The 24,165-nt window shown below is 44.8% G+C and overlaps 1 protein-coding gene and 1 long non-coding RNA gene across 3 annotated transcripts in view; one reads left to right on the forward strand and one right to left on the reverse strand.

The window, feature by feature from the left end:
- The window catches only part of VMP1 (vacuole membrane protein 1), a 276,634-nt gene that overhangs the window by 14,793 nt on the left and 237,676 nt on the right, over positions 1 to 24,165 (forward strand). Inside the window, exons 2-3 of the mRNA XM_075336229.1 lie at positions 17,243 to 17,339; positions 19,443 to 19,544. Of these exons, the coding sequence (XP_075192344.1) occupies positions 19,469 to 19,544 (76 nt within the window). The 5' untranslated portion in view covers positions 17,243 to 17,339; positions 19,443 to 19,468. The remainder of the gene's footprint in view (positions 1 to 17,242; positions 17,340 to 19,442; positions 19,545 to 24,165) is intronic.
- LOC142290215 (uncharacterized) lies at positions 20,200 to 22,329 on the reverse strand. Of its 2 annotated transcripts, XR_012750242.1 has the most exons (4): positions 22,158 to 22,329; positions 21,474 to 21,529; positions 21,308 to 21,372; positions 20,200 to 21,207 (listed from the first exon to the last, which is right to left on the reverse strand). It is a non-coding gene; the product is annotated as an uncharacterized LOC142290215 (long non-coding RNA). The 2 variants fall into 2 exon arrangements; XR_012750241.1 differs by having other exon boundaries at positions 20,200 to 21,372; positions 22,158 to 22,328.

Genomic DNA, 24,165 nt, shown 5'->3' on the forward strand with positions numbered 1-24,165 from the left:
CCAGAGTTAAATTTGCTGAAAAACACCTCATGAAGCCAGCTCAGTTCTGGAAAAGTATTCTATGGACAGATGAGACAAAGATCAACCTGTACCAGAATGATGGGAAGAAAAAAGTTTGGAGAAGAAAGGGAACGGCACATGATCCAAGGCACACCACATCCTCTGTAAAACATGGTGGAGGCAACGTGATGGCATGGGCATGCATGGCTTTCAATGGCACTGGGTCACTTGTGTTTATTGATGACATAACAGCAGACAAGAGTAGCCGGATGAATTCTGAAGTGTACCGGGATATACTTTCAGCCCAGATTCAGCCAAATGCCGCAAAGTTGATCGGACGGCGCTTCATAGTACAGATGGACAATGACCCCAAGCATACAGCCAAAGCTACCCAGGAGTTCATGAGTGCAAAAAAGTGGAACATTCTGCAATGGCCAAGTCAATGACCAGATCTTAACCCAATTGAGCATGCATTTCACTTGCTCAAATCCAGACTTAAGACGGAAAGACCCACAAACAAGCAAGACCTGAAGGCTGCGGCTGTAAAGGCCTGGAAAAGCATTAAGAAGGAGGAAACCCAGCGTTTGGTGATGTCCATGGGTTCCAGACTTAAGGCAGTGATTGCCTCCAAAGGATTCGCAACAAAATATTGAAAATAAAAATATTTTGTTTGGGTTTGGTTTATTTGTCCAATTACTTTTGACCTCCTAAAATGTGGAGTGTTTGTAAAGAAATGTGTACAATTCCTACAATTTCTATCAGATATTTTTGTTCAAACCTTCAAATTAAACGTTACAATCTGCACTTGAATTCTGTTGTAGAGGTTTCATTTCAAATCCAATGTGGTGGCATGCAGAGCCCAACTCGCGAAAATTGTGTCACTGTCCAAATATTTCTGGACCTAACTGTATATATATATATATTATATATATATTTTTTTTTTAATCCGTAAAGACAGATTTTCCCTATACTGAGATGGTAGATAACAATTAGTGCTCATAAAGTTCCATGGAGAGGGGAGGAAGAGGGGTTAGCTAGAGGCAGATACATAAATTCTGCTGCAAGTCCTCCTGGAACACTAAGAGCTTGATTTATTAAGACTTAAGGCCCATTTACACGCTGCGACATCGCTAACGATATATCGTCGGGGTCACGGTGTTTGTGATGCACATTGGGCGTCGTTAGCGACGTCGCAGCGTGTGACACCTATGAGCGACCTTAAACGATTGCAAAAGAGGCAAAAATCATTGGTCTGTTCATCGTTCATTTACCAAAAATCGTTGTCTGGTGAGTAGCGATGTTGTTCGTCGTTCCTGCGGCACCACACATCGCTATTTGTGACACCGCAGGAGCAACGAACATCTCCTTACCTGTGTCCACCGGCAATAAGGAAGGAGCTGGGCGGCATGTTCTGGTCACTCATCTCCGCCCCTCCGCTTCTATTGGCCGGCCATTTTGGGACGTTGTTGTGACGCTGAACGCACCTCCCCCTTGAAGGATGGATTGTTCGGCGGTCACAGCGGCGTCGCTGAAAAGGTATGTGCGTGTGACGCTGCCATAACGATAATGTTTGCTACGGCAGCGATCACCAAATGTCGCACGAACGACGAGGGTGGGTGCCATCGCTCGCGACATCGCTAGCGATGTCACAGCGTGTAAAGCACCCTTTAAGCTATGTTCACACACTGCATCTTTTCTTAACCACAAACCTGCAGCGTTTTAACCGCATTTTGCCCAATGGTTTTTTAAGTCAAATCTAATGACTGGAAGGGCTCAAAAACACTGGCAAAAACGCAAAAAGAATTGACGCAGCCAACAAAAGATGCCCAGTGTGGACAGCAAAATCGAAATCTCATAGATTTTGTTGGGAGAAGGAAATGCATGCATTTAGGGGCATCTTTATGACCTCAAAAATGCACCAAAAATGCAGCAAAAGATGCAGTGTATGAACTAAGCCTGACCCTTCACGTCACATGTTGTGTCTCTGCCTTTGTTGCGGGCTCACATGCCGAGCCCACATCTTTCCCCACACATGACGGCTAGTGTTTCGGAGATCCAACCTCGTCATTCCCCGCACCCATCGGCGCCAGTGATTTGATCACAGGGCACCTATGGGTTGTCATGACAGACGGGTCAGCTGATGACTAGAGATGAGCAAACCTGAGATTCGTTGTTTTGGAGTTTTGGTTCGAAAACCGACTTCCAAAAAAACAAAGTTTGGGTATGAAGTTCACAAACCACTCAAGCGAGCAACGCTGTGCTTGAGTATGAGTGCTGCTCAGCCATGTGCGAGCCGCTTGCAGTGTTTGAATGGCTCGCACTGGGGGTATAATCGGTGTGATCAGATGTAGTGTGCACACAAACAAAAAAAAATTAATAGAAAACACCTGCCCACCCTCCTTTGGAAGTGTTCTGCTTATGGCTGGCTGCATATGAGTGGAGCGCTATGAAATGCCCAAATACCAACTTCCATTGAGGTTCATATCAACTCAGGATCAGAAACCAAACTTTTTTTAAGGTTCGAATGTAACTGGCGAACCAAACCTCCAAAGGTTCACTCATCTTTTCTGATGACCCCTGTGCCTGTCAATACAATCGTCCTGTGAACGCTAACTGCGAGCTGGCCTTCATAGGAGATCGTGATTTCTTCTGTACAGTGGGGCTGTATAGTGCACATATCTGTATAGCACAAGCGAGCAGGAGATCACAGCGTCAAGTCCACTATGGAGAATAGTAAATCCATTAAATAGTAGATTGAAACCCCCCCCACAAAGTTCAAATCGCCCTCCTTTTGCCCCATTAAAAATAAAAAAATAAAAAAAATGCACATTTTGGTATCGTTGTGTTCCGAAATGTCTGATCTATCAAAATATAAAATAAATCAATCCAATCGGGTAGACAACGTAACGAAAAAAAATTTAAAATGCCAGATTTACGGGGTTTTTTTTGCTACCACATTTCAGTAAAATACAATAAGGTGTGATCAAAGCATCTACTCCAAAATGGTATCAGTAAACGCGTCGGCTCAGGGTGCAAAAAAAATAAGCCATCACTTAGTCTCAGATTCCAAAAAATAAAAATGTTGCAGTTCTCTGAAAATGGCGAAAAAGCAAAATTATTATTTTTTTTTACCACTTACGGTAAATTAAAAAAAAAAAAAAAAGTTTGCTATTTATAAACTCATACTGATCTGGAGAATGTTTTACAATATAGTGAACATGATAAATAAAAATTGTGGATTTGCACTTTTTTTTTTTTTGCAACTTCACTGCACTTTCTATTTTTTTTTCCTGTATGGCTCTTTAAAAAACGGGAGGAAAAAAAAATAAGTCGAAAATGGCCATGGTGTGAAGGGGTTAATGATAGGCGTGCAGGAATAAGATGTGTCTAATGCTTAATGAATCGAGCACATGTTTTCACTGCGGTGCGCCCTCCGAGGTCCTCCCCAGAAATGTTTCTCCAGGCGGGGACATTTCTGGTGTAAGTTACGTCACTAAGATAAAACCAGAAGGAAGAAAAGAGGTTTGTATACACCGAGGCTCACTAATAATGTAATATAGCAGAAAATATACAAAAAGGTTTTTTTTTTTTTTTTTGGTTTTTTTTTTGCACTTTTTGTATATTTTTTTGGGGACATTGTATTTCTTGAATCTGTCTAGATGCCTAATAACTTGTATAATTACGGTATTATTTTATTTAATTTGCACACTTATAGCGTTATTAATTCCACAGCTCTTTACAGAGGTGATCATCAGCATCATTTATTGTGTTTTATGTTATTGCTTTTTTTTTTTTTGCTGTGTACCTGTTTATCATTTATTTTTAGCTATTATATATTATTTGTAGGTGCTTTCACTTGGTCTATGATACAATTTCAGTTGGCAGAGTGGGTTGGCATACGTCTTCGTTTTTGTATAGCCTTTTACCTCTTTTAGGTGTTTTTAATTGTTGTCTGTTAGAATTTTTTAATTTTCTGAATTTTGAGGAATAAATATATTTTTGTATACAGACCTTTTTTCTTCTTTCTTTTTGCTACATGTTTTTATATGTAGTGAGTTGATTCAGGGTGTTGCCAACCTTCTATGTTTTATATTATGGAACTGTAAGGTTATGTGCCCACGATCAGGGCTCACGGAGTCCTGGACGCAGCAGGTCCTGAGCGGTGGGGCCACATGTCTCCTCCGCAGGAAACCGCAGCTGCTAATACCCACGATCAGGGTTCAGTGCGCTGCGGTCTCCTGCTTGTGTTCTCTCTACGGAGGACGCCGGCAATTCTGCAGCAAACAATTGATGTGCTGCGGTCTGGAAAGACGCTCCGCAGGTCAGTGTTTACTGTGGAAAAAACAAGCACAGTGGGCACGGGATTACTATAAATCCCATCCACTGTGCTTGTACTGTACAACGCAGTGTTTTGGATGCAGCATGCTTCAGTTTGTTTTTTCCGCAGCAAACGGTGACCTGCGGAGCATCTTTCCAGACCGCAGCATGTCAGTTTGCTGCGGAATCGCATGCGTCCTCTGTAGGTTGAACACAATCGAGTGACCACAGCGCACTGAACCCTGATTGTGGGTACAAGCAGCTGCGGTCTCCTGCGGAGTAGACTCGCAGACCCGCAGGTCAGGACCCGCGCATCCAGGACACAGGGAGTCCTCATCGTGGACACATACCCTTAAAGAAATAGCCACACGGTGTCCCACCCCTTCCACTACCCGGACAACCCTCTCTCAGTCCTTTTATATTTTTTCCTTAAAAAATAATAACACTTGTACTCTCCTCTGGTCCAGATGCTGTTCCAGCAGTGTCAGCACTGCCTCTGCCAGAGATCGTGCTGCTCTATCACTTCCTCCAGATGTATATATGTCCAAAGGTGAGGAGAATGGCTGCTCATTGGTGCTACAGGGATCCTGTGACACGACAGTGCCACACAATCCCTAGGAGAGGCAGTGCCACCACCGCTGGAATGGTGCCAGTACCTAAGGTGTGTATAAGTGTTATTATATCAGGGGTTGTCCTAGTAGTCGTTAACCCCTTTGAAGGAGTGTTCTTTTCTTTATGGGTATGCTGCTGGTCAGAACTGAGCACCCCCTGATGCTGGTGCATAAGCTGCCTATCCTCTGCAGCATCGGAGAGCCATAGGGGGGACTGAAGCTTGCTGATCCAGCCACGTTCAGAGAGCCTGCAAGCAGCAAACACTTTTCCTATGTTAATGGCCACTTTGAAACTGTAGGGTGGCCGGATCCTTGGCAATAAGCTGTACATAATAGCGTTAAAAATCCATTTGTTCTTTCATTAGAGGTTTATTGCGAAGTTGTTTGTTTTTACAAGTAATTTGCAATTTTAAACATTTAACCCCTTCACCCCCGGCCACTAAACCACCCTAATGACCGGGCCATTTTTTGCAATTCTGACCAGTGTCACTTTGACAGGTTATAACTCTGGAACGCTTCAACGGATCCTGGCGATTCTGAGATTGTTTTTTCATGACATATTGTACTTCATGTCAGTGGTAAATTTAGGCCGATATGTTTTGCGTTTATTTGTGAAAATTTAGGAAATTTGGCGAAAATTTTGAAAGTTTCGCAATTTTCAAGCTTTGAAAATTTATGCCCATAAATCTGAGAAATATGTCACACAAAATAGTTACTAAATAACATTTCCCACTTGTCTACTTTACATCAGCGCAATTTTCGAAACAAATTTTTTTTCCGTTAGGAAGTTAGAAGGGGTCAAAGGTCATCAGCAAATTCTCATTTTTCCAACAAAATTTACAAAATAATTTTTTTAGGGAACACATCACATTTGAAGTGACTTTGAGAGGCCGAGGTGACAGAAAATACCCAAAAGTGACCCCATTCTAAAAACTACACCCCTCACACTGCTCAAAACCACATCCAATAAGATTATTAACCCTTTAGGTGCTTCACAGGAACCAAAGCAATGTGGAAGGAAAAAATGAAAATTTTACTTTTTAACACAAAAATGTTACTTTAGCCATAAAATTTTCATTTTTACAAGGGAGAAAAGAGAAAGTACACCCTACAATTTATTGTGCATGTTCTCCTGAGTACGATGATACCCCATATGTGTAAAAATCAATTGTTTGGGCGCACGGCAGAGCTCGGAAGGGAAGGAGCGCCATTTGAATTTTTGAACGCAAAATTAGCTGCACTCATTAGCGGACGCCATGTCGGGTTTGAAGACCCCCTGAGGTGCCTAAACAATGGAGCTCCCCCACAAGTGACCCCATTTTGGAAACTAGAGGCCTCAAATAATTTTTCTAGATGTTTGGTGAGCACTTTGAACCCCTGGGGGCTTCACAAAAGTTTATAGCGTTGAGCCGTGAAAAGAAAAAAATTTTTTTTTACCACAAAACGGTTGCTTCAACTAGGTAGCTTTTTTTTTCACAAGGGTAACAGGAAAAAATGCACCATAAAATGTATTGTGCATTTTCTCCCGAGTACGCAGATACCTCATATGTGGTGGAAATCAAATGTTTGGACACACAGCAGTGCTCGGAAGGCAAGGAGCGCCATTTGAATTTTTGAGTGCAAAATTAGCTGCACCTGTTAGCGGACGCCATGTCGGGTTTGAAGACCCCCTGATGTGCCTAAACAATGGAGCTCCCCCACAAGTGACCCCATTTTGGAAACTAGAGGCCTCAAATAATTTTTCTAGATGTTTGGTGAGCACTTTGAACCCCTGGGGGCTTCACAAAAGTTTATAGCGTTGAGCCGTGAAAAGAAAAAAATTTTTTTTTACCACAAAACGGTTGCTTCAACTAGGTAGCTTTTTTTTTCACAAGGGTAACAGGAAAAAATGCACCATAAAATGTATTGTGCATTTTCTCCTGAGTACGCAGATACCTCATATGTGGTGGAAATCAAATGTTTAGACACACAGCAGTGCTCGGAAGGCAAGGAGCGCCATTTGAATTTTTGAGTGCAAAATTAGCTGCACCTGTTAGCGGACGCCATGTCGGGTTTGAAGACCCCCTGAGGTGCCTAAACAATGGCGCTCCCCCACAAGTGACCCCATTTTGGAAACTAGAGGCCTCAAATAATTTTTCTAGATGTTTGGTGAGCACTTTGAACCCCTGGGGGCTTCACAAAAGTTTATAGCGTTGAGCCGTGAAAAGAAAAAAAATTTTTTTTACCACAAAACGGTTGCTTCAACTAGGTAGCTTTTTTTTTCACAAGGGTAACAGGAAAAAATGCACCATAAAATGTATTGTGCATTTTCTCCTGAGTACGCAGATACCTCATATGTGGTGGAAAGTAATTGTTTGGGCGCATGGCGGGGCTCAGAAGAGAAGGAGCGCCATTTGACAGCAAAATTGGTTGGAATCATTAGCGGACGCCATGTCACGTTTGGAGACCCCCTATGGTGCCTAAACAGTGGAGCTCCCCCACAAGTGACACCATTTTGGAAACTAGAGCCCTCAAATAATTTTTCTAGATGTTTGGTGAGCACTTTGAACACCTGGGGGCTTCACAGAAGTTTATAGCGTTGAGCCGTGAAAAGAAAAAAATTTTTTTTTTACCACAAAACGGTTGCTTCAACTAGGTAGCTTTTTTTTTTCACAAGGGTAACAGGAAAAAATGCACCATAAAACGTATTGTGCAATTTCTCCTGAGTACACAGACACCTCACATGTGGTGGAAAGTAATTGTTTGAGCGCATGGCGGGGCTCAGAAGAGAAGGAGCGCCATTTGACTTTTCAAACGCACAGACGCAGTGCACTGATCGGCCGCTGCAGGACGCACGGTCGGATGTGATAAAAAAAAGCTTCGGGGATACGTAAAAAAAAAAGTCACGCCAAAAATTGACCATGGATGCAGATACGTTATGTGCATCCCTGATCAGCGCTTGGCGGGACGCACGGACGGATGCGATACAAAAAGCGACGCAAATACGGAAAAAAGTCACGCCAAAAATTGAGCAGGGATGCCGATCCGTTATCTGCATCCCTAATCAGCGCTCGGCGGGACGCACGGACGGATGCGATACAAAAAGCGTCGTGAATACGGAAAAAAGTCACGCCAAAAATTGACCATGGATGCCGATCCGTTATGTGCATCCCTGATCAGCGCTTGGCGGGACGCACGGACGGATGCGATACAAAAAGCATCGTGAATACGGAAAAAAGTCACGCCAAAAATTGAGCAGGGATGCCGATCCGTTATCTGCATCCCTGATCAGCGCTTGGCGGGACGCACGGACGGACGCGATACAAAAAGCGTCGTGAATACGGAAAAAAAAGTCACGCCAAAAATTGAGCAGGGATGCCGATCCGTTATCGGCATCCCTGATCAGCGCTTGGCGGGACGCACGGACGGACGCGATACAAAAAGCGTCGTGAATACGGAAAAAAAAGTCACGCCAAAAATTGAGCAGGGATGCCGATCCGTTATCGGCATCCCTGATCAGCGCTTGGCGGGACGCACGGACGGATGAGGTGTAAAAATGGACAGGGGATACGGAAAAAAAAAAAAAGTTATACTCACAGTACCCACAGGACTAGCAGGAGGATCACTGACCAGAAGAGCTGCAGAGGAACAGATGGCAGAGAGATGGACAGCTTTACAGGAGCAGCAGGCAGATCAGCAGAATGCCCAGGAAGGACCCAGCGATGGACGCAGATGTGATCAGGCCGGTGAAGACAGGTAAGAGGACGTCGGGGGAGAGCAGAGGGGGAGAGGGGGGGGGAGAGCAGAGGAGGGGTTGAGAGCAGAGAGGGGGGGGGGTGAGAGCAGAGGGGGAGAGGGGGGGGTGAGAGGAGAGGGGGGAGTGAGAGCAGAGGGGGAGAGGGGGGGGTGAGAGCAGAGGGGGGGTGAGAGCAGAGGGGGGGGTGAGAGCAGAGGGGGGTGGGGTGAGAGCAGAGGGGGGTGGGGTGAGAGCAGAGGGGGGTGGGGTGAGAGCAGAGGGGGAGACCGGAGAGGGAGCTGCAGAAGCAGAATAGAAATAATGGGGGAGGCAGTCAGATCGCGGGGGGAGCGGATCGGGATGTCGGGGGGGGGGGGGTTGGGGGGAGCAGATCGCGGGGGGGGGCACGGCAGGGGCTATCACGGCAGCGCGCAGGGGCACCGCGGGAGCGCGCACGGGCTGCAAAGTGAGCACAGTACTCACTTTGCAGCAGCAGCGGTGACCTCAGCAGCAGCGGTGGTAGCAGATCGGGATGCCGGGGGTGGCAGATCGGGGCGTAGGGGGGCAGATCGGGGCGTAGGGGGGCAGATCGGGGGGGGGGCACGGGCAGGGGCCTTCACGGGAGCGCGCAGGGGCCTTCACGGGAGCGCGCAGGGAGCAGAATACTTACCATTAGAGCTGCAGCGGCGGAGACATCAGAGGTGGCGGCGGCAGCAGCGGCGGTGGCGTGGTACCACAAGTACCAGCCACTGCACGCTGCAGACATGTTGGGGGAGGGCTTGCAGGCCAGCACAGGCCTGGGGAGGGCGGCCACCGGCAGATCAGACCGCCCCACTGCACACTGATTGGAGCGATTGCGCGTCATAGCACGATCGCTCCAATCAGTGCTGCAGGGGCTGGGGGCGGCATGTTTGAGGTCCACCTATGATATGCTGCAGCTGCTGCGGCATCTCATAGCTGGATCTCACAGGATCGCACTAATTCGGGCATTATTTTTGCCGAAATTAGTGCGATCGATGTGGTTGGCGGTTCAGATTTGAACAGCCAATCACATCGATCGTCGATAGGGGGTGGCGATGCCGCCCCCCCTGGGGTCAAGCAAAGGTCCCCTGCTGTAAGAAACAGCAGGGGACATCATTTGAAAGCCGTTGCTATGGCCACGGCAATCAAATGAAGTTTAGGCCGTAAAATTACGTCCCTGGTCGTTAAGTCACGTTAAAATAGGACGTAATTTTACGGCCCGCGGTCGTGAAGGGGTTAAGAACACCATACTTCCAATGAATTTCTCAAAATAAGCTGTCGTGTGTGTGTACATGAGGAATAATGCTATATCTGGCCATTAAATGTCTTGTATCTTGCATTTTCATCAGCCATCCCCTCTGAAGACACTTTTTGCAATTGACTCTGAGCTGGTGGAAGGAGACTAGCTGACATCTCTCCCATACACCTCAGAGGATTCCTGCTCTTTATTCCTTAGATAACTCGCACACACGGGTAGCAAAAGCATGGAGGAAATAATGCTGCAGTACAGAGCAGTGTAGATGGGAATGCACATCTGGGATGAGTACAATGCCTTATAAAGCTCAGCGCAGTCTTTCTGTGTCTCCTTGTGCCTGGTTTCTCACTCTGCTCCCCGCTCTTGCAAACCCCTCTCTCGACACTCCATCTGGCCTGAGCAATACGGAGTTGAGCTAGCTGGTTTGTTTTTTTACAGTGGATGGTGCGTTCTGGAAACAGGGACTGGGGAAGGAAGCAGATTTCTCCCATAAGATACATTTCAAAATTTCTTAGATTTGCCTGTACTATTAATTTGTGCAAAAATTGGCAAAATTACAATTTAATATAAAAAGTAATTGTGCCAACATATGAGATAGACAGACATTCTGCTGCAGAAAAAATGCGTTCCCATGTAAGGATAAAGTCACATGTCTCATAATCATCCATTAGAAAGGATCCAGCAGCAATCCGTTTGCAAAAAAGTTGTGGAAACATACGTTAACTTTTTTTGTCCAATTTTAAATAACAGATTTCAACTTTTTTTTTTTTTCTTTTTCTTTTAAAACATTGAAGTCTATGGAAAACGAATCATTAACATTACTATTTATCTTCCAGTTGAAACTGATCCAATAAGCAAAAAAACGGATCCTTTACAAATGAAAGAAAAAATGGATGGCTAATTAACGGATCCGTTTTCCATAGACTTCGATGTAAAAAACCCAACAGATTCTTCTGAAATCTGATACATCCGAGCCTGGAAAGACTGAAAACATGTCCGGTCTCTCCAGGAAACGCTGGCAAGGGGGACCCGTCTGGCAGCTGTGATGGAACTCAGTTCACCGGAGATCATACCAGAGTTCCCATGGTATAGCCTCCGGTGACCTGAGTACCGCACTCTAGCTTAAAGTGTGAGGCCATGCCTTGCACGCCGCCAGCTATTTAACAGTGAGAGTGCCGGCCGGGGGTCAGGTAGTGCCCTCCACAAAGTGCTGTCACTGTTAAAGTGTTGGGCCTTGCCCCGCACCCCGGCCAGCACTGTTAGTGGTAAATAACTGGCGGGGTGCAGGTCACGGTACCGCACTTTAACAGTGACCGTGCCGGCTGGGGGGAGGGGGTGCTGGCAGTCCTGCATTTTCCTCCCCCCAGTTGGCACTGTCAATGTTTAAAAGGCTGGTGGGGTGCGGGGTACGGCCCTGCACTTTAAGTCAGAGTGCTTCAGGTCACCAGAGGTCATACTGTGGTGACCCAGGTATGACCTCCGGTGAACTGAGTGACGTCAATGCTGCCAGCCATCTCCCCCTTTCTTGTCAGTGTTTCCCGGAGCCTGGAGAGATCGAATATGTTTTCGGTCTCTCTAGGCTTGAGTATAGCAGAGCCAGAACCGGCGTGCGATGTTGTGTGTATTATGGCGGAACTTTAAGGGTCTTTTTGGGGTTAATAAAGAGGGGAAAGAGGGTGTTGTATTTTATTTCAAATAAAGGATTTTTCTTTGTGTTTATTCTTTTTACTTATTGAATTAGTGATAAGGGGGTCTCATAGACCCCTACCCATCACTAATTTTGGTCTTGATGACAGTTGTGCGCTGGGCAATTGGGAAGAGTGGGTAAAGCGCTGGGATTGTTGCGTCTAGTGGAATGCGACCATCCCGGGACGGCTGTGGGCTGCTATTTTTAGGCTACGGGTGTCCCAATAACAATTGGCCTCCCCAGTCTGAAAATACCAGCTCCAAGCTGTCTGCTTTACCTGCTTTATCTTGGCTGGGTATCAAAATTAGGGGGATCACATGTCGTTTTTTAATACTTATTTAAATAATTAAAAGCTTCATCCGGTTCCTCCTATTTTGATCTCCAGCCGTGGGCTGAGCTTGGCTGTGTGCTGCAGCCTGTAGCCCTATGCTTTATCTCTGCTGGGTATCCTAACATGGGGGGGACCATATGCTGAATATTTTATTTATTTTTACTGTATGATATAGACCTGCAGATAGCGCCTGTCATTGGTTGCAGGCATACGCTGTCACACAGGCTGGGAACGCATCTAACTGCAGCCAATCACAGACGATAGGACGGCTGGTGGGCAGGAATGCAGTGCATATGCAATGAAGGTAATGAGCAGCTACGGGAGCAGTGTACAGTCGCAACGGAGCTTCGGTAAATATGAAGTACTTGCTTCATCCTTATTTTTTTATTTTCCTTTATTTTTATTCCCCAAGTCTCCAGATCAACGCCTAGGTCCGCCCATCACTAGTGTTGTCCCATGAAAAGATATAATACAATTTCAAAAATGTGAGGGGTGTATTCACTCTTGTGAGCTACTGTATGTGATATTTCATGTAGACCAGAACACCCCTTTCAAACCAATTTAGCAAGTTGTGAATATTCTCATATTGTCCAAAGGGACCTTTTGGGTGTCCCTAAGCTCTAATGCGGGCGTCACACGAGACAATCTATCGTGCGATATGTCGTCGGGGTCACGGTTTTCGTGACGTACATCCAGCATCGTTTACGACGTTGTCCCGTGTGACGCCTACGAGCGTCACAGAAAGTTCGCAAATCGTGTATCGTTGACACGTCGCTCATTTTTAAAAAATCGTTTATTTTTCTTTGCGCCGGTTATTCATTGTACCCGGGGCAGCACACATCGCTCCATGTGACACCCCGGGAACGATTAACAGCTTACCTGCCTCCCACGGCTCCCGCCGGCTATGCGGAAGGAAGGAGGTGGGCGGGATGTTTATGGCCCGCTCATCTCCGCCCCTCCGCTTCTATTGGCTGGCCGCTGTGTGACGTCGCTGTGATGCCGAACGTCCCACCCCCTTCAGGAAGTGGATGTTCGCCACCCACAGCGAGGTCGCTCAGCAGGTAAGTGCGTGTGACGGCGGTTTAACGACTTTGTGTGCTACGGGTAACTAATTCCCAGTGACGCACAAACGACGGGGGCGGGTACGATCGATCGTGCGATCGCACGATAGATCGTATCGTGTGACACTTGCGTAAGGCCCATGTGTGGTTCCAACCTTTGCATCCACTATAGTTAAAGGGAACTTGACAGCTCATTAATGCTGCTTGAACTATTGACAGCATGAATAAAAGTCTGGCTCCATCATTTCAGGCATATTCTTCTCTTCAGGCACACACCATTTTGTGGAAGAAAATTGTAACTTTTTGTCGTTTTACTCTGTTGTTGACCTTTTTGAAAAGTTGCTATAGTTAGCTATGCGAATGAGGTGTTAGGGAGATTTTATCAGTTCTTACTTTTTGAAAAAGTTTAAAACTGACTACTACAAACAGGCGTAACATTTCTAACCGTAACGTCTTGGTGTGTGATATTTATCAGTCTGTAACACTTTGATAAATGTTGCCTAAAAACAGCAGCGCTCCCATAAGACAAAGTGACTTCTATTACGCATTTAGTGTGTCTCGGCTGTTGCCTGGTGTATGTGCTGGAGCGGGCATATGACAGCGAGGCGGCCTGAAAGAAGCACGATCATCTCCCGTGCCTCAGCAGTCTGCTTATCTGTGCCCGCAGTAGCAGGATGTTCTTCTCCTGGCCATGCTAGATGTCTTCTCTGGTTACAGCGTGTTTACGGTTACTTCATAGAGGATCAAGACTAAATCCAGCTACTATTACAGCTCTACAGAATGAATGAACTCGGGGTATTTTGATGGTGCTGAATTCAAAAAGCCCATTATGGTTACTGAATTGGCTCTAGTATTTGAGATGATGTGCATCCATGAAAATAATGCATACCCCAATGTGACTTGCGTTGTCTTTTGACTCTTTAACCCCTTCACCCCTGGGCGATTTTTCCCTCCCCTTCTTCCAAGAGCCTGTAACTTTTTTTTTTCTTTTTTCTCCCTCCTCTATATTGCCATATGAGGGATCACAAATTATCCTTTCCATAAGGCTGGGGCCTCATGGGGATTACTGCAATCCCCTCGCATGACACTTGGCTCGCGCTGGCAGCACAGCAGAGCCGAGTGTCATGCGAGTATCCCTGCGACTGAGGTCCGATTGCGGACATCAGTTGCGGGGGGCAGGCCGGCGCTGAGGAGGAGAGGGAGGGATTTAACTCCCTCTCTCCTCCGTCCTCCGTAGCCGGCTATTGGCATTCTCGCCCTGCACTCGCGGGACACCGGTGTACCGCGAGTGCAGTGCGATTTTTGTTGTTTTTTTTTTTCCCCCTCGCCCCATAGACTTAAATGGAAGAAAGCAGTGGAAAAATCCAGCTCGACTCCAAAGGGATAAATAAAAATGCTTCTTTATTTATATCAACTCGATTAAAAATATATATCCATTTCTCAAGTAAAGACACCGGCTTGTTCACACTGATGCATGGCAAATGTATACTACTACGCGTTTCGGCGGAACGCCTTCCTCAGGTCCTGAGGAAAATAGCTTACCTCAAAAAAAGAATGAGCTGTGATCTGTGCTGTTATCTGTAGACTCTCTTGTGTCCTCCCCGGCCCAGGAGATGTGGTATGATCATGCAGGGACACATTATATAGGATTATCTCAGCACAGGAACAGTTTTTTAAAACACATCCAAATGTATAACTTGTTGTTGTTGTTATAATATCTATTGATTAAAATCAACTTTGTAATTATATATGTTAAGGGGAAAACCCCCTTTTAAGGGTCAAACCCAGCCAAGGACGTATATATACATTGAATGAATAGAAGAAGCATTGTAATATATTTATTTCTTTAGCCATATCATGGATGTCACAGTGGTTGAAAACTGTGATGACTCCGGTACCAGTTTTTCACATACATGTTTTCTATACACCTGTGAAGGAGGCCTAACATGGCTTGGAGATAAGTCATATGCTACAACATGGGAACAATACTATGAGGTAAAGATGGGCGGCACAAACCTTGTACAGACAGATTAACAGCAATTGTATGCTCCAAGAAAGGTTGTTTTTATTTTGAGAGGAGTTTTTTCTTTAGCCATTTTGCTCCAATATATTGAGGAGCTGACCTACATTTAATGTCTAATTATCATTTCTGCTTCTGGATATTACATGTACAGCTAGTAATTATCGCTTTATAATGTTGGAATGAGGCTGTTCCAGTTTCTGAGTAAATGACCTAATATTTGTCCTATAATGTCAGACCTGTTGATATGAGAGGATTTTCCATATAGGACTGAATGGCTGCAGGTCTCATCACCTGTAATACCTGCCTACTCCACCTTTATCTGCTATTATTACTGCTGATTTCCATTGTTACGTGACTTGATCCTCATGATTCATCGGTCTAGAAAACTAGTAATTGATGGTCTTGAATTGATGGCACACTCCCTGTCACCAGCTTCTGCATGCTGCAATCGCTATTGATTGCACCCTATAGAAGATGGCACAGGGTTACGGTAACTTAATCGAGATCTGCTCCAATCAGGCTTCAATGATGTCTCCGGTCAGATCTAGCGTTCTGCACCGTAATCCTGGCGGCTACGGGATTATGCGTCGGTGCTGCACAAAGCCCTGCAGGAAGAGGTTAAATGGAATCTGTCACTAGGTTGTTGCTGCCTAATCTGAATGCAGCATAAGACTATGTTCACATGTTGCGTTTTTTTTTTTTTTTTTTTCATTTTACACTGAAGGAAAACCTGATCTCTTCACAGTAAAACTGTGTATTTTGCTGTGCTTTTTGCTGCATTTTTAGCGTGTAATTTTGTCTACAGTAAATGTTTATATTTAGCTAGTTTCCCTCCCATTGCTTTCAATGGTCAAAAAAAGAAAAAACGAACAAACAGGAAAACCGCTGAAATAATTGACATACTGCCTATTTCAAAATCGCAGCAATTTTACATTTCAGTCAGGAAAAAAAAAGGCAATGGTGTGCATGAGATTTCTGGAATGTCATAGGTTTTGCTGGTACTGCTTTTTATTTGCATCAACCCAATGGAAAAAACATGCAAAAAAGCAACGTGTGAACATAGCCTAGGAAAGCCTGATTCCACTGTTGTCACTTTCTGAGCTGTTGGCTGTAGTTTTGATAAAAATCACTGTTTTATAAGCAGGAGATTACCACTAGAGGACTAGAAAACCTGCAGCCATGTAGTTCTTCATATTAGGGAGCTCTCTATAACCACAGCCCCACCACTGATTAGCAGCTTTCTGCCTATGCACAGACTTCACAGAAAGCTGACAATCAGTGGTGTGGACAGAGCTCAGCATTCGGTAGATCTGTAGTGGAGTGATTTTATTGAAGCTTAAATAAGTGAATCCTTAGGGTTTCCTCTGTTTCGACACCTTGCTGCTCTTAGATAGCAATACTTGATGACAGATTTCCATTACATGAAATTCGGGCTCACAGAACATACAGTAGAATATGTCACTAATGCATAATAGCACAAGTTACCTGCTTCTTTCATCCATAGCTCGTCTCCGCAGATATTGCCTTCCCATGCCCTCCACTTGCACCTCTGCCCTGTGTAGTCTGGGGTGACCCAGAGCGTCATGTACTATGTACTGCACTGGCACGAATTTACATGTTGACCCAGAAGGGCATAGTGCCAACAGCCCCTGAGCTTCTCCACTGTTTCCATCTTAATAGGGTTGTCTTCTATTCGGCCAACCCTTTCTCAATCACTATATTCCCTCCTATAAAACCATACCAGTCTGTACTCACCGCTGATTCTGGTGCCATTCCAGTGACGACAGCACTGGGTCTCCCTGCACTCGAGTAATGTTGATATGTCACGTGAGCCCTGCAGCCAATCTGCTTCTGCTAATGGGCTGCTTCACTCTCGCGTCCTATGGACGAAACGTGAGAACAGCAGCAGCTCCGATTTCCTCCCGATGTCCGTTTTATCAGGAGGAGGAGAGAGTGACGCGGCCTGATAGCAGGTGCTGATTGGCTGAAGGGCTCCTGTGAGAGATCAGCGTCACAGGAGACCTGGCGCCAGAGGTGACTATAGGCTGTTATTTTACATGGGGGAATGTGGTGATGAGCAGGGGTGGTGCGAGTAGTGGACAACCCCTTTAAATAAGACCTATATCAGTTATGTCCTATGCTTATCTTTGCACATATAATTTGGTGCTTTCAGTCTCCTAAATCCTGATCTCACTTTTATCTCATTTTTGTCTCCATGAAGGACTGAAGAGGACCTGTCCTTTAATGTCTCAGAAGTGAAGGGCAGATTTAACCCTTATTCAGCTGGAAGACATCTTTGTCTGATCAACGTTTGTGAGGTACAATGTCTTTTTCCTCAGTGTAACGTGACTTTCCACATGTGTAGCACAGTATGGCGTATTTCTTGGAATCCTTCAGGTGTAGAGTACATTTGAGAGCCTTGCGCCTTTTCTTGTAAGTGGGCATTAGTTTGAGATTCTCTGCCTCTTCCTTAGTCACTAATCCCTCAGTGTGATAATAAATGTATTGCACATTGTGTATTCATGATGATTAAAATTCCATCTCCCTCCCAGTGCGTACATAAAAACTACTCTGCGTACAGCTTTAGGGTAGAGCTTCATGTAGGCAAAGTAATGAATATACAGTATTTGTCCTGTATACGGTTTGTTATTCTATTGTTAGAATGGTTTTAAGCAATCCATTGAATAAATATGGCCATGCACATTAGATGACTGAGAAACGAACTATCCTGCAGCTGATCGTTCAGCTTACAGCCATCTCAACCAGCTCCCATACCCTGAAGCTCTTGTTGGCCAAATGCTCCTGTATTCCCTGGCTGATAAATCGTTCAGTAATCTATCTCTGGGAGAACAATGTGATGAGCATTCCAGAATTGTACATGCACAATCAATATCTCCCAAGGCCATCAGTTGTCTGTGTCCCCATACACATTAGACTGTTGATGAAATCCGTCAATGTCGTTGAATCCGTCTGACATTAGTCTAAGGGGTACTTCTCACATAGCGAGATCGCTGCTGATTCACAGGTTTTGTGACGTACCAGTGACCTCATTAGCGATCTCGCTGTATGTGACACTAAGCAGCGACCTGGCCCCTGCTGTGAGATCGCTGCTCGTTACACACTGTTTTAGTTCACTTTTGCTCGTTGGTTTCCCGCTGTGCAACACGCATCGGCATATTTGACTGCGGGAGACCAACGAGCACCGGCTCTGTGTAAACAGCATACGCTGGTTACCAGCGTACACCACTTACAGGCTGCCAGCGGTGGCTTCCTGCACACATAGCCAGGGTAAATATCAGGTAACTAAGCAAAGCGCTTTGCTTGGTAACCCGATGTGTACCCTAGCTACGTATACAGGGAGCCAGCGCGGGCAGCCTGTAAGCGGTGTACTCTGGTAACCAGGGTAAATATTGGGTAACCAAGCAAAGCACTTTGCTTAGTTACCCGATATTTACCCTGGTTACCAAGCGCAGCATGGTTACACGAGTCTCTGGTGGCTGGTTGCTGGTGAGATCTGACTGTTTGACTAACTAACGACCCTGTAGCGACGTACCAGCGATCCTGACCAGGTTGTATCGTGGTCGGAATCGCTGGTACGTCGTTTAGTGTGATGGTACCTTAATATGTGTGATGGCCCTAAAGGGAACCTGTCAGGTGCAATATGCACCCAGAACCACGAGCAGTTCTGGGTGCATATTGCTAATCCCTGCCTAACCGTCCCAGCCTATAGTAGCATAGATAAAGAGATCTTTAGAAAAAGTATTTGTAAATATCTTTTATGATTGCTAATGATTGCAGGGACTAGTCCCAAGTGCGTTAGTTCCTGCGCTCATTCCACCCTCTTAGCATGTTAGCATGCCCACAGGGGCGTGCTAAGATGCTATTCAATGCCCACTGCCCTGCGTCATCAGTGGTGATGCGCATACCTGTGTCCGCTGTCATCGCTTCAGACGCCAGGCAGTACACATGATCTGAAGTCACTACACTTCCGGTCATGTGCACTAGACCTCTCTGAAGCTGGGACGCATGATCGGAAGTGCTGTGGACTTCTGATTATGCGCACTGCCTGGCGTCTGAAGCGATGACAGCGGACACAGGTATGCGCGTCACCACTGATGACGCTAGACAGTGGGCATTGAATAGCATGCTAAGAGGGTGGAATGAGCGCAGGAACTAACGCCCTTGCGACTTTTCCCAGTGATCATTAGCATATCATAAAAGATCTTTAGAAATACTTTTTCTATTCTCATGTATACAGGGACGGTTAGGCAGGGATTAGCAATATGCACCAGATCTGCTCGTAGTTCTGGGTGCATATTGCCCCTGACAGGTCCCTTTAATGATCTGCAATGTGTGTACATAAGTGGCAATGACAATGTTTCTTTTTGTTTTTGTTCTTTTCCACATATTTTCCACATAAGTTTCTTAAGTTCAGTTGACATATGAAATGGCAGAGAATGGCACTGATTGTGAACAGCGGCGTGTTGGAATGGCTAAAGAACAACACAACGGAAGCTTCACAGGTAATCTACTCCTTCCTTAATGTAATTGTAGAACTGTGAACAATAGGTAAAAAACAAAAGCCTGGATTTTTACTGTTTCTACGATTGTTACTGTTGACTATTGTGAACTTAAACAAGCAATAATGTATATTCAACAATTCATTCAAGAAAAGCCTTTTAGCAACGTATGTGTTTTAGGGGTGAAAATCTATTGCGGTCGCACTGTTGAGTACTTCCAGATTTCTTTTGCATTCATTTTCACAGATTTGTGTTATGAGGATCTAAAATATGATCTTACTACTGTATATAAGCATTAGGTTTAATTCACTACATTTTTATTAGGTTTATTTTATTTTGTATGCAACTGTACATTTGTATGAGGCATAGTACAAAAAGTTCTTCTGTCAGATAAAGACAGATATATTTGAAATGTGAAGTAAGAGAATATGTCTGGCTCACTGTGTATAAACTAGGTGCCCAGAAAAAATAAGTCAATCAAATGGATAATAATTCTGGCACACTAAAAAACGAGCATGAAGAAATTTTGCTTGATTGTGGAATCAGTTTTATTAGTGCAAAAACAAGATCAATTCATCCGACGTTTCGACCGTTTTGGTCTTTATCAAGGATAGAATTATCTACCAAAGAAAATCATAAGAAGTACATCATTACATGATATTACAAAAAAAAAATACAAAAAGATACAAACGAAGGTATGTAAAAAATGAAGAAAATTCTTTCACAATAAGCATCATACATTGACTGATGCCATGAACCAACAAAACATTTTGTATAACACATGATTCCTGGTAGTGTGTGATACAATCATTGCAACATATGTATAACCTGTTGGACTAAAAAGCGCATGAAGTAAGTGATAAGAGTACAGCAAGCATAAACCCACCTATATCGTAATGGGAGGATATGAATTCAATAGAGACTGGTCATCACCATTAGGTATGAGTGATCAGAAGGTTCCGATCCTATGTCTATAAGGAGAATAAATGATATGTGACACTCCACATGACTAGAACATATCAAAACGCACTCTTTTCCATATTTGACATACAATGAGTAGGTAGACAAGGCCGTATATACCTTTTGTGTTGGCCTGTGGTAACGAACAAAACAAAACTGGAGGCAATCTGTGATTATAGTTGTTTCTACATGGGGATTAAACATGGATAAGCATTACTCAGATGTATAGAATAGTGAGCATTCTAATCAAGGAGGTGGCATGCAGGAACCTGTAGCATATGTGTGGTAGGTATATTACCTGGAATAGTACCAAATGATGGTAGTGGAAAATGAAATTCTCTCACTGAATGGTTCTCAGTTACCTCCAAGGTATGTATATGCTGGAAATAACATGTACAAAAAGGAGATACATACAAGGACATGTAACCTCTATGCGAAATACATTTATACGTGTCTATACCCCAAAGCGTTGGTGAAAGGCAACCGAAAATTAGAGCTGAAGACAGTATGGAGATGTGTCTAAAAAGAGACCAACATAGATGTAAACACCTCATGCATGTACATCAAAATAGCATGTCAGGGGAGACAATGTACAAGCAAGTATTGAAACTAGACATAATACCTGGAACACAGAGTAATGACTGATGGCAGCACATTAAGATTCCCTCACTGACTGGTTCTCAGTTACCTCCAAGACAAGCAAAAACTGAAGGTGGCATATGTAAAAAGAGAATCATACACAGGTAAGTAACACCAGTATAAGGTACATTCATTCAGGGATGTATTGAGCTAAAAGTACATACTACCTTTAAAGTAACCAAGGCGTGAGCCATAAAGAGCTGTTGTCATAAGCAGGGGGATACCTATGTCCCTGTGAGACCAAAATGAGAAAACCTTTTAGAAACCACTCAATCAGGAATCAAGTGCAATAAAAGGGAGAACCCATTGGTATAATACCAACAGAGAACATACCTGGTGAGATAAACAGGGCAAAGCAGGCAAACTATCAGGCAGTGGGGTGCAGGATTCTGGTGAGAGAAATGAAGGGCATATTCAGTGATGGCCCGACTTGGTTGAGGTGGTGTAAAGGAGGCTGACACATACCTTGTGGTGGTGGTATAGGGTATAGGCCCCTGGTTAAGTGCGACTGGCTGCGTCGCTGGGGCTTATTTATATGAAAAGGGGGGCGAGCGTCCACTACCCCACTTCCTGGTAGTGGAACGCAGTGTGCGTCCGTGGAACGCACGCGGCGCATGCGCAGTGCCGGCATCAGCACCGCGCATGCGCAGTGCCGGCATCAGCACCGCGCACGCGCAGACGGCGAGCGGCAGGACAGGGCGGTGGGCGGAGAGCAAGGGGCGTGTAATTGAGTATGTGTAGGATGGGAGTGAACTGACCCACGGACTGAGTGCCGCCCACACGTCGCGCTAAGTTATTTGCACAACGTGTGAGGGGGCCCAGTACATAAGTCAGTGTGTGGAGCTTACAGACAGTGTCAGGAGTGTTAGATAGGCTGGCCTGTGGATCGCGCGCCGCCCGTGCGTCATGCCTGGCTATTTGCACAACGCACGAGCCGGGCACGGAGCACAGGTCAGGGATAGCAACAAATGAGGAAACAGGTTATGATTATATCAAAGTGCCTGGTGACATTCTTACACAGGTGAGAATGGTGATTCTACTGAGGGAACCCGATGCCAGTGCCAATAGGTGAGGGGTCAGGTGGAGGGTGCCTATAAATAAAAGAGAAAAAGGGGTTAGAGACAAGGTTTATATATATAAATATATATATAGAAGTTATATCATGACCAAGTCCTTATACTGGTGTTTTACAGTCCTTGTTTTACAGTCCTTGTACAATCACCTTAGGAACAACCACAAAGAGAGACCGCCATGATTGAGACATTATAAGAATAGTATCATAAACACATATCATGTTCCCTATTAAGCCCCTTCGGTTCTAGAGTATTCAAGGTAAAAATCCAAAATGACTCCCTCTCCTTAAGGGTGCGTATACGGTTACCACCTCTTCTGGGAGGAGGGACATGTTCAAGTACCTGATACTTGAGCTGAGCGATGGTGTGGCCATATGTGATGAAGTGGTATGGGATGGGTAAAAGGACCTGTTTGCATCGTATAGTGGATTTATGTTTACTGATGCGGTCCCGGATATGCTGGGTTGTCTCTCCAACATACCCGAGACCGCAAGGGCATTTGATCAAGTAAACCACAAAGGAGGATTCACAAGTGAAAAATCCACGTATAGGGAAGATGCGGCCCGACAGAGGATGAGTAAAAGTATCCCCTTTGGTGAGGTTATTACACTGAACACAGTGATGACAGGGAAAATTTCCTTTCCTGGGGGTACCAAGAAAGGTTTGTTTCAATGAGGATTTATCGGAACCGATGTCGGCCCTGACAAAGTTATCCCGGAGGTTGCGGGGTCTCTTATTGCAAAATAAAGGGAATGAATCAAATTCCCTAACTTCAGGGTAGGATTTACCTAGGAGTGGCCAATGCCTACAAATGATGCCCCTGATTAGGGGAGAAAAAGGATGATATGTATTCACGCATGCGATGCGAGGAGCCATTTTATCCCTAATGGGTCTATGGGAAGATTTCTTGTCCGCAATCTCACCGGGGTATCCTCTTTGGAGGAACTTCTCACTCATCTCCCTGGCTCTGATACCTCGTTGTACTGGATCAGACACTATCCGCTCAACTCTTCTGTGCTGAGAGATGGGGAGTCCTTGTTTCGTGTGACGGGGATGGCAACTACTGTAATGTAACAGACTGTTGCGATCGGTTGGTTTAACGAACAAATCAGTGCTGAGGGAACCCTCTGATAATATGACCATAGTGTCCAGAAAATTAATTCTGTGGGTGTCATGATGAATTGTGAAGGAAAGGCCTTGCTTAAAGGAATTCATGTCAGTGTAGAAAAGCAATAGAGAGGAAAGGTCACCCCGCCAAATCATGAATATGTCATCTATATACCTTTTCCAACTCACAGAGTGTTGCAACCACAGGTTATGTTGGTAAACATAAGTCTCCTCGAAATGTTCCATGAAAATATTAGCATAAGGGGGTGCTAAATTCGAGCCCATGGCAGTACCCCGTTTCTGTAGATAGAATTGATCTTGGAAAAGAAAGAAATTATTCTCCAAGACCAGTTGGAGCAGATCAAGGCAGAATTTATTCTGTAAAGAAGAATGAGTACTGTGTATGGTGAGAAACCACTCAACCGCCTGTACACCGTCTTGATGCTGGATACTGGTGTAGAGGCTATTAACATCAAAGGAGACTAAGATACAGTTAGGTGGTAATGGTCCGATGGACTGCAAGTGTGATAGAAAGTCAGACGTGTCTCTCAGATATGACTTGATTCTGGGTACAAGGGGAGTAAGGATTTTCTCAACAGTAATGGCAAGTGGAGATAAAATAGACTCCGTTGAGGCCACAATTGGGCGTCCAGGGGGTTGATTCATGTTTTTATGAATTTTGGGTAATGTGTAAAAAACCGGTATTACTGGGTGAAGTTTGATAAGAAAATCAGCTAGACCTTGGTCAATGGTATTATTGATGAGATAAGCATCCACTACACCCTTAATGAGTCCCTGTATGCGGGAAGTGGGATCTCGCTGAATTGGTGAATAAGTGTCAGTGT

The sequence above is a fragment of the Anomaloglossus baeobatrachus genome, chromosome 2 (assembly GCF_048569485.1).
Source record: "Anomaloglossus baeobatrachus isolate aAnoBae1 chromosome 2, aAnoBae1.hap1, whole genome shotgun sequence".
Lineage (NCBI taxonomy): Eukaryota > Metazoa > Chordata > Amphibia > Anura > Aromobatidae > Anomaloglossus > Anomaloglossus baeobatrachus.